This window comes from Sus scrofa, chromosome 1 (genome assembly GCF_054392235.1).
Source record: "Sus scrofa isolate SSC_HxYL_T2T_F1_AM1 chromosome 1, Sscrofa_HxYL_maternal_Yorkshire_Landrace_v2.0, whole genome shotgun sequence".
In the NCBI taxonomy this organism is placed as follows: domain Eukaryota; kingdom Metazoa; phylum Chordata; class Mammalia; order Artiodactyla; family Suidae; genus Sus; species Sus scrofa.
In genome coordinates, this window is record NC_139383.1 from 102,390,181 (window position 1) to 102,403,582 (window position 13,402).

Here is a 13,402-nt window from a genome sequence, read left to right on the forward strand (position 1 = left end):
GGTTGTAGTTGAGGCTTGAATTCAATCCATGGCCCAGGAACTTCCACACACATCAGGTGCAGCCTTAAAAACAAAACAAATGAACAAAAAATTTTTATAAAAGATGGCCTCTCTTAAGACAATAAAGAAAATTTATTTGCAGTTTCGGAGTAGGCAAATACTCAAAAAGTGAAATAAATGTTACCACATTAAAATTAAAGCATATGTCATTGAAGAACATGGGGATATTAAAAAAGAGAAGCCTCAGAAGGAGAGAAAAAATGTGCAACATATTTGAAAGACTAAAGATCAACATCTAGGAGTTCCCACTGTGGCACAGTGGTCAACTAATCTGACTAGGAACCATAAGGTTGCGGGTTCAATCCCTGGCCTTGCTCAGTGGGTTAAGGATCTGGTGTTGCTGTGAGCTATGGTGTAGGTTGCAGACATGGCTCAGATCCTGCATTGCTGTGTCTCTGGTGTAGGCCAGTGACTACAGCTCCGATTCGACCCCTAGCCTGGGAACCTCCATATGCCACAGGAAGTGGCCTTAGAAAAGGCAAAAATACAAAAAAAAATCAATATCTATAATCAATATGTGCTAAATATCAATATTGCAATATCCATGACAAATTACTTGGGAAAGTCATTAAAGAAAGTGATAGTACTGGGAAAATAAAACAAATCATCTTCAGTTTTTCCTTGTGTATCCTCTAAATATTATTTTCTGTCTGTATCATGTTATGAGAAAAAGGGGGCAAATCACTGCTCTGGAGAAACTCAAACACATATGCACAAAAAGAGGTCTACAAAAGTTCTTAAAGGAGTTCCATTGTGGTGCAGTAGGTTAAGGATCCAACATTGTCCCTAAAGCAGCTTGGGTCACTGCTGTAGTATGGGTTTGATCCCTGGCCTAGTAACTTCCATATGCCTCAGGCATAGCCAAAAAAAAAAAAAAAAAAAAAAAAAAAAAAAAAAAGATTCCATTGTATATAGCTTATAATTAAAAAAAAGCAAATAGCAAAATAAATATTAAAAATAGTTACATTGAGCTGTACAAGTTAAAATTATATTAGAAAAAAAATACCAGTTAGTATAAATATTATTCAAAATCATTTAAACAGTTGAGAATTACAATGAAAGTGTTCCCTGATTGCCTAGTGGTTAAGGATTTGGCATTGCCATCACTGTGGCACAGGTTCAATTCTTAGCCTGGTAATTTCTGCATACTGAGGGAAAGGCCAAAAAAAAAGTGCAATGAATACTACACACACACACACACACACACACACACATGTATATTGGTTATGAATATTCACTTAGGAACAAAATAAATGGTATCATTAAAATGAAAATCACCAAATTAAAGATGAAGTTAGCACTGAGGAGGGAGAGGGGTATGAAATATCTGGAGGTTATGAAAAGGTCTTTGATCTGTAATGTAGTTTCTAAAAAACAAGTACATGTTAATTTGTTTCAAGTCAACCTCTCAAGTACTTTATAGGGAAAAAAAATTCACAACAGAATGTTTCAGTGTTCTTTCATTCTGCCCCAAGGGAGATCATTAAACTGGAGCAAAATATCTTTTTCTAAGAAGCAATTACCTTTCAATGCTCAGGGAGCTTGGAGTCAGTAAAACAACCTGTCTTCAAATGTAGTTTGCTTGTTTACACCCATTATGACTGATTTCTCTGGTGTAAACCCAAAACTGTTTATGCTTTCATAAGGCAAGAAATTTCACATGTAGAAGGTTAGCAAGTTGCAAATCGTAAATGGTTCATATTTAAAGGTATATTGGTAGAGAATAAAAGAAACTCTAGAAAATTAAAATATAAAAAAGCTCTTTAACTGAGCTTATTCAGTATTCTGAAATTATCTCATTGAAAAATATTACGAAGTCTCAGCTAAAACAAGGGAGTCACCTTGATTTACAACATAATTACAATGTTCTTCTTTTTCCTAAAAGAGGTAACGTATTATTTCCAAAAAACATACAAATGACCAATATATACACGAAAACATACTCAACATCACTATTAGGAAACTGGAAATCAAACCCAAAATGAGATTATCACCTCATACCTGTTAGAATGCTTATTACCCAAAACACAAAAAAGATAGAAGAAATGCAAAAATGGCTTAGTTGCTAGTAAGGAAAAGACAGAATCCTGGTGCACTACGGATGAGAATGTAAATTTGTATAACCACTGTGGAAAATAGTATGGAAATTCCTTAAAAAGAAAAGGTAAATTAAAATGAAAATAGAACTACCATATGATCCAACAATCTCATTTCTGAGTATCTATCCAAGGGAAATGAAATTACATCTTTTTATTTTTTCTCCACTGTGCTTGCAACATATGGAAGTTCCTGGGCCAGGGATTGAACCCAAGACACATCTGTGACCTATACTGCAACTACAGAAATGTGAGATCTTTAACCCACTGCACCACAGCAGGAACACATTTTTTTAAAAATAATTATATCTTTTTTTTTTTTTTTTTTGATGGGCACACCTGTGGCATGTGCAAGTTCCCACTAGGTGTTGAAGCAGAGCTGCAGCTTCTGGCCTACCCCACAGCCACACCAATGTAGGATCCGAGCCATATCTGTGACCTATACCACAGGTCACAGCAACTCCAGATCCTTAACCCACTGAGCGAGTCCAGGGATTGAACCTGTGTCCTCATGGATCCTAGTCAGGTTCGTTACCACTGAGTCACAATGGGAATGCCTAAGTCACTATATCCTGAAGAGATATCTGCTCCTCCATACCTGGTGCAGAATTATTCACGATAGCCAAGACATGGAAACCACTTAAATATCCGTTAAAGAATGAATGGATAAAGAATTATATAAAGCTGGAAAAAGAGTGAAGAGCTAATCTATTCTCTTTATTCAGTGGGGCAGATGATACATATAGAAGACATAAAGATCAAATAAATAAGAATAGAAATACTAAATGATTGTAACACCAGGTCCTGAGAGAGGGGAAGTATTTCCTCTTAATTAGGAGCATTGCCTAGCACTTCATGGAGCTTAATGAAAGAAGATAAATAAATAAATACTGAATATACAAACATATAAATGCATACATACATACACACATACATAAAATGTCTTCACTGAGCAAAAGAAGAGGATTACTGTGATAGATTGAAGAAGGACCCCAAAGATACCCAGGCTTTAAACTCTGGAATCTGTGAATGTTACCTTTTAACCAAAAGGGACTTTACAGATATGATTACAGCTTTTGAGATAGAAATATTGTCCTGGATTATCTGACTGGATCCTAAATATGAGTGTCTGTATAAGAGGGAGAAAGGGGGAATTTGTTAGGGAAGAGGTAGAGATGTAACCATGGAAGCAAAGATTGGATGCTGCAGCCATAAGCCAAGGAATGCCAGCAGCCAGCAGAAGAAGCAAGGAATGGATGTCCTCTGGAACATCCAGAAGGAACCAGCTTTGCAGACTCCTTAAGGCCCATGAGACTCTTTTTGGACAACTTGCCTGCAAGACCTCAAGATGATAATTAATGTGGTATTTTAAACCACAGCATTTTTGGTAAATTTATTATTGTAGTGACAGGAAACAAATACAGTAATCTTTCTAAATAATGAAAACTAAAAGATGCATGATCAAAGACTAAATAAATATGACCACATTGACTAATCTCTTAGCCAAAGAGTTGGGACAAGAACATCACAAGAAAATCAGAAAACTTACTTAAAGGGAGGAGTATGTTCCTATTCAGTCCAGGACATTAGGAATCAGACTGACCTCTGTCTAGGAAAATCATGGGGAAAAAGGAAAATTGTTATTGTGAGGATGCCTCCAGAGTGTTTCCTTATTCCTATGATGGAATCGAGGTTACAGTGATACTCAAAGAAAGTAATTATGCTGTTTCACAACACTGGCCCTGGTAAGCCTAAATATTTCTCTTCACAGTGTTGATCAAAACTTTTCTTGAAATATAAAATAAATCCATATTTGAATACTATTCAAAACAGCCTGGAGCATGTTTCAAAAACTTATTTATCCCCTCGCAAAAATAAAAAAGAAAAAAAAAAAGGAAGACAGTTTTATAGAATTGACAAGGTAGTTTTGTGAGCTATATAGAAAGAGACATTTGTTTAGCTTACTAGATATTTTATACAAACTAAATGAAAGAGCAATGATGAGTTCAACAATGAGGAGGGAGAGGAACCCAGTGTAGTATTTTTCTCTGATTTCATTTGGACAGAAATCACCTACTTATGGAATCCCATTACACACAGAGTAGCTGACTGTGAATTGATTTGTGTTCTATTTATGATAACTCACACACAAAACACATCTCAACCAAAGACTTTCTAGGAAAATAATCACATCAATGGGTACAGTGAGTGTAAAAAAAAATATTTTTTCATCCAAACTTCAGGAAAGTATATCTGAATCTTGTCATTTTTTGGTAAATGAGAAATAGATCCAGAACAGAATAGGTATTATACTATGTATTCAAGAAATAGACAAATCAAAATGCAAAGAAAATGATGTGAATCAGCTTCCAATTGTGAACCTCAATTTATACATATATATAAAATGTTGCCTTTCCTTAGGTTAGTTTTATTAATTCCAGAGGGCATTTCAGTTATGTGCAAACAAAGCCTAGTAGTCAACTGGAAGCGACTGTCACTCTGTGTAATTTTAAAGAAATTCCAGTCATTAAAATGGTAAAAGAGACCTGCCATTTGCTTTAATGACCTGTTTTGATGCTTGTGGGGAATAAATTGCCAGTGATCCTCCAGAGTTTGAGTCCCCAAGAGCTACAAAGGTCGATGTAAGAAATTTGGTGCTCCAGAAATACCCACTTTACAGAGAAACGGGGTGGGGGTGACCTGCTTCTCTGTAGCAGGTAAGTTTTCAGGCTGTTTATGAAGCAGTAAAAGGACTACATTCTTTATATGGTAACTAGGATCTTTTTTAACTTTTCTTTTTATGTTAATTCACTATAAATGCTCTCCAATCCTGAGTCCAATAATATTAAAGAAAGAAGTGAACAAACCATGCAGAGTTGGCCTCCTGACAAGTGGAAGCTATTTCACAAATAAGATAACCTCCTGGATGTAAGTATTTATACATATTGCTCTATATGCACCTTAATTTGATATATAAATTTTCACAAGAATGAGGACAATTATTAGTTTTTAATGGCTGCACTTGCAGCATATGGAAATTTCCAGGTCAGGGATTGAATCCAAGCCATACCTGCCACCCATGCTGCAGCTGTGGCAAAACAAATCCTTTAACCCACTGCACTGGGCCAGAAATTGAACCCATACCTCTTCAGGGACCTGAACCAGCTATGGTCAGATTCTTAACCCAGTGTGCCCCAATTGGAACTCTGGGAACTAGTTAATTCTGAAGGAATTCTTACCTGATATGTCTTGTGGGCCTTAAGAGATATATATATACAATGGAAGATAATTCATAGTCTATAAATGTTAATGAAGTATACACTCCATTCAGAATTCAAAATGATTCCTTGTCCTTCTCAGCAGCTGAAATATTCCTTGAGAGAATTAGCCATCACCGAACAAAAGGTGCTAAAATGGGATTGCTATGTTCTGTTCTTAGATTTCTCTTCTAATTTACTTTATCCTTAGAAGAGAAACATATTGATTTGTGTATGCAGGCAGAATATACTAGCAATACATGTTGTTCTTTGCAGCCAGCATGTTATGTTTTTACTTAGACTCCTTCACTAGTTTATGCATTTATGTGCAAATGTTTTCTAACAGTTATGTGCATGTTATGTTACTAGCTAATGGGTGGATTTACACAGTATAATATGATAAGTATTTCATATGGAAATACCAATTGCAATGGGAGAGCAAAGGCATTTCAGAGACTCAGCTTGGTTTGGTATATCCTTAGCCGTTATGTGTATGAGGCATGCTCTGTGTGGAAGAAACTAGGGTTTAAGATGAATAATTCTTTCTCCTCATTTTCCTTAGTCCACTGTAGAATGTCATGACATGTTTTCCACTCATTTGTGTATATCTTCTCTTTGTCAGGAACAACTCTCTTCCCCCAGCCCTTCTTTTCAAAGGCATTATGCTAATGGCTTCAAGAAACTTGAGTGTGGAGACAACCTTTGCCCTCTTGGGTTTCACAGATTTCCCAGAGCTTCAGATTCCCCTCTTCCTCGTGTTTCTGATCATGTACATTATCACCCTGGTAGGAAATCTTGGGATGATAGTAATCATCAAAATTAACCCCAAGTTTCACACCCCCATGTACTTTGTCCTTAGTCACCTTTCTTTTGTTGATTTTTGTTACTCTTTCATTGTCACTCCCAAGCTCCTGAAGAACTTGGTCATGGCTGATAAAATCATCTTCCACTCTAGCTGCATGTCGCAGTACTTCCTGTCCTGAACTGCTGTGGTGACAGACAGTGTCCTTCTTGCTGGCAGTGATGGCCTATGACTGCTTTGTGGCCATCTGCAATCCCCTGCTTTATACAGTGGTCATGTCACAGAGGCTCTGTGCCCTGCTTGTGGCTGCGTCATATCTCTGGGGTATGTTTGGCCCCTTGGTACTCCTTTGCTATGCCCTCCAATTGAACTTTTCTGGGCATCACATAATCAACCACTTTTTCTGTGAATACTTGGCTCTCATTTCTGTGTCGAGCTCCAACATATGCATTCCTAACCTGCTACTCTTCGGCTTTGCCATCTTCAATGAGGTGAGTACACTGCTTATAATCCTCACTTCCTATGTCTTCATTTTTGTTACGGTCCTAAACATCCATTCTGTCAGTGGTCACCGCAAGGCCTTCTCCACCTGTGCCTCCCACCTGACCGAAATCACCATCTTCCACGGGACCATCCTTTCCCTGTACTGTGTGCCCAATTCCCAGAACTCTCGACAGACTGTCAAAGTGGCCTCTGTAACTTACACAGTGGTCAACCCCATGCTGAACCCTCTGATCTACAGCCTGAGGAATAAAGATGTGAAGGATGCCTTCCAGAAATTAATAGACACAAAAGTCTCTTTTCACTGATGTCAAGGGGTGTCTTAAATCTCCATGAAAAATAGGAGCAGAGCCTTCTATAACCCATAGCATATACTTGCATGAGGTTTTTATAGATATCTGTGATGTTAATATGTTTATTTGGTTAGTTCAAATCACTTGGTAATGCAAAGTAAATTCTGGGATTAATTTGACATGAGTTTGGTCATAAAGCATCTATTTCTTCAAATTCTCTAAAAGCAAACAAATAAAATATTACAAAGCAAAAGCAAAGATTCAATGTGGGGCACTGGTGATTGGATGATGTTAACTCATCATAGAAAAGGATTTTCTTTTTTGTTGCTGCCTATGACAATGACTCACTTGCCCTTAAAGTTTCTTGTATTGCATCTCACTGAAGCATCGTGTAATTGTTGAGAGATAAGATGGATATGCTGTGTGATAAAAGTGAGGGGACACTTTTATTTATTTTCTGATACTTCATCCTTTGGGTTCTATGGATTCCATTGATGGACAGTCTTATACTTCAGTCAGCTTACATGAAGAAGTACAGAGGGCAAGGACACTTAGACCAATTGTGTAGGTGAGGACACAGAGGTTCAAGAAACTGATCTGAAAATGACTGACATGAGAGAGGAAGGCACTTCTGGTGATTCTAAATCTAGTGCTTTTTTACCATGGTACTTCTAGGTCACAAAAATGTTTTGTCCTTCAGAACGGGCCATCATTTTTGTCATTTCAATACTCTTTGATATTATTGGATATTATTACTAAAAAGGCTTCAGCCTCAGTATTACTAGGTTTGGAAATCTCTACAGGCATTATCTAGTCTCCTTCATATGCATTAAAGCTGGTATGGATATAATATACATTATATCAGGAAATACTGAGGTCATATTTTAAAAGTTCTGTTCTAATGTTTATATGAATGACTGAATAAGCACAAATATCTGTTTACAAACCACCTAAAAATTAAAGCAAATTATATTACAAAGACTATCTGTATATAATTAAAATATTAAAACCCCATTATTAAAACAGTGTCATATTGGGACAAATCATTACCCATATAATAAAAGAATACAATTAGATCTTGCTTTATTTCACACATCAAAAGAGAGTTCTAAAAGTCACTTTAAAACTACATGAATATATATAAAACTTCTTGGCAAAATAGTAGAAAATGAAATAAAATTACAAATAACAAAGTGAGAAAAAGTTACCACTATGTCATATACAGCAGAGGAAGAAATGACAATCCTCTAGAAAAAGTTACCACTATTTCATATACAGCAGAGGAAGAAATGACAATCCTCTAGAAAAAGTTACAATAAGATATAATTTCACAGTCTATACAAAAGAAATACAAATAGACCGTAACGTGAAGAATTGTATAGCCTGACTCATAATAACTGAAACACAAATGACAACTTCTCTGAGCTCTTGTTTTATGCCTATCAGAATGTCCAAAGCCCTGTTAATGCAGCTGTGGGGAAATAGACATTTTTATACATTGGGGGCATGAAGGTAGCATGTTACATGGAATTTGAAGTAATAGCAATGATACATGTGCATTTATCCCTTTTCAAAGCATTTACAGATCAGTAGGTATGCAGTTGTGTAAATGAAAATAGGAAGATTTCTATATATTGCTATGGCGTATCCTCTAGAACATAAGTGAATAAACACAAGATGTAGAAAAGATTTTATACTATGATAAATTATGTGAAAGGAGAGAGAAAGGCAAAATAAAAATCCATAAGCATAAGAGGGGATGAAAGAAATTGATTAGCAGAGTTCCCGTTGTGGCACAGCAGAAAAGAATCAGACTAGGAACCATGGGGTTGCGGGTTGGATTCCTGGCCTTGCTCAGTGGGTTAAGGGTTCAGTGTTGCAGTGAGCTGTGGTGCAGGTTGCAGATGCAGGTCAGATCTGGCCTTGCTGTGGCTCTGGTATAGACCCCTGGTATAGCTGTGTCAACAGCTCTGATTAGACCCCTAGCTTGGGAATCTCCCTCATATGCCACGGGTGCGGCTCTAAAAGGACAAAAAAGACAAAAAAAAAAAAAAAGATAAAAAATAAATTGATTAGCAATGTACCTTATAGCTTTAATTTGGAGGACATGCAATATTTCACATAGTTTAAGACATAGGTTTGTATCAAAAAGTATACCAAATATATATATAATTTAAAAAATAATCTGCTTATAAATTTGGAAACATGGTCAAAAAGAGTGAAACATTTTCTATAAAGGACTTTAAACCCAGCATTTTGAGTGTACCATCTCATTATGTAATGCTTATTTTAGTAAAAAGTAAATAAGTGAAATGACATAAATTATTAACATGCAGGTGAAACTAAAGTTATTAGCATGAGAGGAGAGTTACAGCTCTAAGAGAAGGTAAAATGAAAAAAAAAATAATTTCAATTTAAATTAGAAATTCAGTTTGAAATACTTTTTTTTCTCTTAAAACAAATATCACTAACAGTGACAATTCAATAGCAAAGAACATCTCTACTCTAAAAATTCCCTCTGAAAGGAAATCATTACCATCTGAACCAAAACAGAGCTTTTTGGAGAAATGGCTGATTTGAAGTATGAAGCAGAAAATAAAATGAGTTTTGAGCAACTTAATTTCCAAGAAACAAGAACTATAATAGTGGCTAGATGGATCAATTCAAAGAGACACAGGAGGCAATTTGAAATGGCTCCCACTGGCTTTTGATGAACATAAAATTAAAATTAAGTTAATATAAAGGCAGCAAATATGTTTAAATCTAAAACATGTCTAGTTACAATAAAATAAAAATAATAAATTATTTTTTTAATGTGTGGGGAAAGGGCAGACTTTTCTGTTGTTTTGTTTTGTTTTGATTTGTTTTATGGCTATGTCTGTGGCATAAGGAAGTTCTTGGGCTAGGGATTCAATCTGAGCCACAGCTGTGACCTAAGCCACAGCTGTAGCAATGCTGGATTTTTAACCCTCTGTATCAGGTCAGGGGTCAATCCCTCACCTCCACAGAGACCTGAGCCACTGCAGGTGGATTTTTAAGCCACTGTGCCACAAAAGGAACTCCAGGGCAGACTTTTTAATAAGTGTTTTGGGGATAATTTAACAGACATATGGGAAAAGATAAAATTAGTTCTGTTCCTTATGCCTATCAAGATAAATTAAAGTTGGTAGGGGTATCAGGTCATTATTCTGAGACTTGGTAAATAAATGAGGTAATTGTTTATTCTGTCTTTCCTTCCCAAACTGTATTTCAGGGTTACCCAACAGTTATGAGGGGAAATTCAGAAGAAATACAATTATAAATAATAAAAAAAGGATGGGAAGTTCAAGGCATGACTTCAATGGGTATTAAAATCATTAATTGAGTAGTTGGTAGGAAATGTTAAAATGAAGTAATTAAGCTGACAGTACTTGAATCCACAGATAAGACTAAGCATGACTAAAAGTCAGACAACAGAGCTCACAGGGCAATGCAACTGGCAGCAATCAGAACCGCATATGAAGAATTCTTGCCTAGAAGAAACTAAAAGTGTGACTCTGAACTAATACAGCTTTTTTTTTAATCTACTAATCTACATGCATTTTTCTTAGGGCTGCACCTGTGGCATATGGAAGTTTCCAGTCCTACCTCACAGCAATTTGGGATCTGAGCCGCATCAGTGACCTACACCACAGCTCATGGCAATGCCAGATCCTTAACCCACTGAGTGAGGCTGGGGATTGAACCTGCATCCTCATGGATACTAGTCAGGTTTGTCACTGCTGAGCCACAGCACGAACGCCTACCTGCATTTTTTATTATAGTTGATTTACAATGTTCAGTCAATTTCTGCTATACAGCAAAGTGACCCAGTGATACACACACACATATATACACATTCTTTTTCTCACATTTTCCTCCATTATGTTCCATCACAAATAGCTAGATATAGTTCCCTGTGCTATACAGCAGGATCGCATTGCTTATCTGCTCCAAATGCAGTAGTTTGCTTCTAATAACCCCAACTCCCAGTTCTTGATGTAACAGTTTAAAAAATTTGTTTAGGAATAAATCAGATGACACCAAATAAAGCAATAAGTCAAATACAGGCTATGAAGCATTCTACAACTGATACAATTTCTCAAAAATAATTACCTAAACACACACACAAGGAACTGTTACATGACATATGGAACGTAATATCACATAACACTGGAATGGTCATATAATAAAGGAAATCTAGTTACAACTAAATTTGTTTGAACTGTGATTCAAACTATCTGTAAAAATATATCTCGACGACACTTGTAGAAGTTTAAACATAGATCTGGTATGAAATTACATTAAGACTATGTTATTATTTTTGTTAGGTGCGATTTTGGCATAGGTATTTAATCAAATTCTTACTTCATTTGTGGTTACACTTTTTTAAACCACCATTAATGACCTAGTTATTTTGGCAAGTGGATTGATAGAGAAACATAATGTCCTACCAATATGATTATGTTTTACACTACTCCAGTTTATTGAATTGAAATGAGGGATTCACTGTCCTTGGAATGTCCTGATTCTTCAGGACGGACAAAGAATGATCTACATGCTCTCCTATTCTAATGCTGCATTCAGGAATATGTGGCCAAAAATTACATCTGGGACAGGAAAAATGTATAGCAAGCTGTTCTTATAATTATGATTTGAGGCTTGTAGCTTTGGCTTGAGTACTTTTTATTTCCTTGAAAATCTTCAAAAGACTTAAAATTTTAATTTTTTTGTGTTTCAGTATCCAGATTATTTATGTTGAGCTTCAATTATTTAACAATACTTTATTAATGAAATTGAACTGGAAAAGTATTTTACATGTGTCATCCCATATTTTGTTATTTTTCTAAGAACTGCCAATTCAGTGAAATAAATACATTTAAAAAAATACCTGTAGATAGTCTCAGAAAAGTTTTCATTTTTATTTCCTGCTATAACTAATGTCACTCTGATATATATATATGTCCGATATATATATATATATATATATATATATATATATGAAATTTAGAATGCCTGGAATATCACTGTAAACTGCAGAATTATTGAGATGCATTTTTTTAAAGCTGTCTATTTGAAAATAAGTTGTGGATTTCCCGTCGTGGCGCAGTGGTTAACGAATCCGACTAGGAACCATGAGGTGGAGGGTTCAATCCCTGCCCTTGCTCAGTGGGTTAAGGATCCAGCATTGCCATGAGCTGTGGTGTAGGTTGCAGACGCAGCTCGGATCCCGAGTTGCTGTGGCTCTGGCATAGGCTGGCAGCTACAGCTCCGATTGGACCCCTAGCCTGGGAACCTCCATATGCCACGGGAGTGGCTCACATAAAGGCAAAAAGACAAAAAAAAAAAAAAAAAAAAAAAAGAAAGAAAAGAAGTTGTTTTCCATTCCCTTTGCCCAAACTCAACACTCTTCCACCATTTATCTGTATAAATTTCTCCCTCACTTCATAATGGTCCATGCTCAAAAAGCACCTCATAGTAGATTTGTCTGAACTCCCTATTGAAAATGGTGCCTTCAATTATATATTTTTAGCACTTATAATTATTGGAAAATGACTGCTATATGTATTTTTGTGTGTCGCCCATCAAATATAAATTGTTGACAAAACAAAGTTCTTTTTCTTTTCCCCCAATATCTAAGAACCTAGCTCAGGGTAAACCTATAATAAATATGATTTAATAAATGCATGAATGAATGTAAGAATGAGTAATTATGTATCCTCATTTTGTACTCAATAGTCTCTATTGCTTGTCATATAACAATTAAATATATCTACTATTCTTCCCTTTTAAAGAACATCTTGATTAAAACAATGAAGAGTTTAGGAGTTCCCATTGTGGCTCAGCAGAAATGAATCTTACTAGTATCCACGAGGACACAGGTTCAATCCCTGGCCTTGCACAATGTGTTAAGGATCCAGCGTTGCTGTGAGCTGTGTTGTAGGTTGCAGATGAGGCTTGGATCTAGGTAATGCTGTGGATCTGGTGTAGGCTGCCAGCTTGATCCCAAGTCTGACAGACCCCTAGCCTGGGAACCTCCATATACCACAGATGTGGCCCTAAAATGACAAAAAAAAAGAAGAGTTTAGAAAATTTTAGATGTTGAATTCATCAAAACTTTCCAATACATTATTATTCTAAAATGGTATTATTTTAGGTGGATTAAATACAGTTCATCAAAAACTTAGAACTTCATATTTAGATTATTCAACTTATGGGATAATGGCCATGAAATAAATTGCAATAATATTTTTATATTTAATTTTTTTAAAAAAACCACCTTCCTTCTCTTTATGATTAAGATAAACAATTAAGCAAAGCAACTTTCCTGTGAGTGTGTTGCTCAGATAGTGCAAAGTTTCACTGCCAATGATG

At 35.9% G+C, this 13,402-nt stretch overlaps 1 protein-coding gene across 1 annotated transcript; it reads left to right on the plus strand.

Annotated features, from left to right (window-relative positions):
• The first annotated feature begins 6,075 nt into the window (after nucleotides 1–6,075).
• On the plus strand, nucleotides 6,076–7,024 carry LOC110256978 (olfactory receptor 5D14-like). The gene is given in 2 exon segments (XM_085003281.1): nucleotides 6,076–6,414; nucleotides 6,416–7,024. Coding segments are annotated over 2 exon segments (948 nt in total).
• Nucleotides 7,025–13,402: the final 6,378 nt, after the last annotated feature.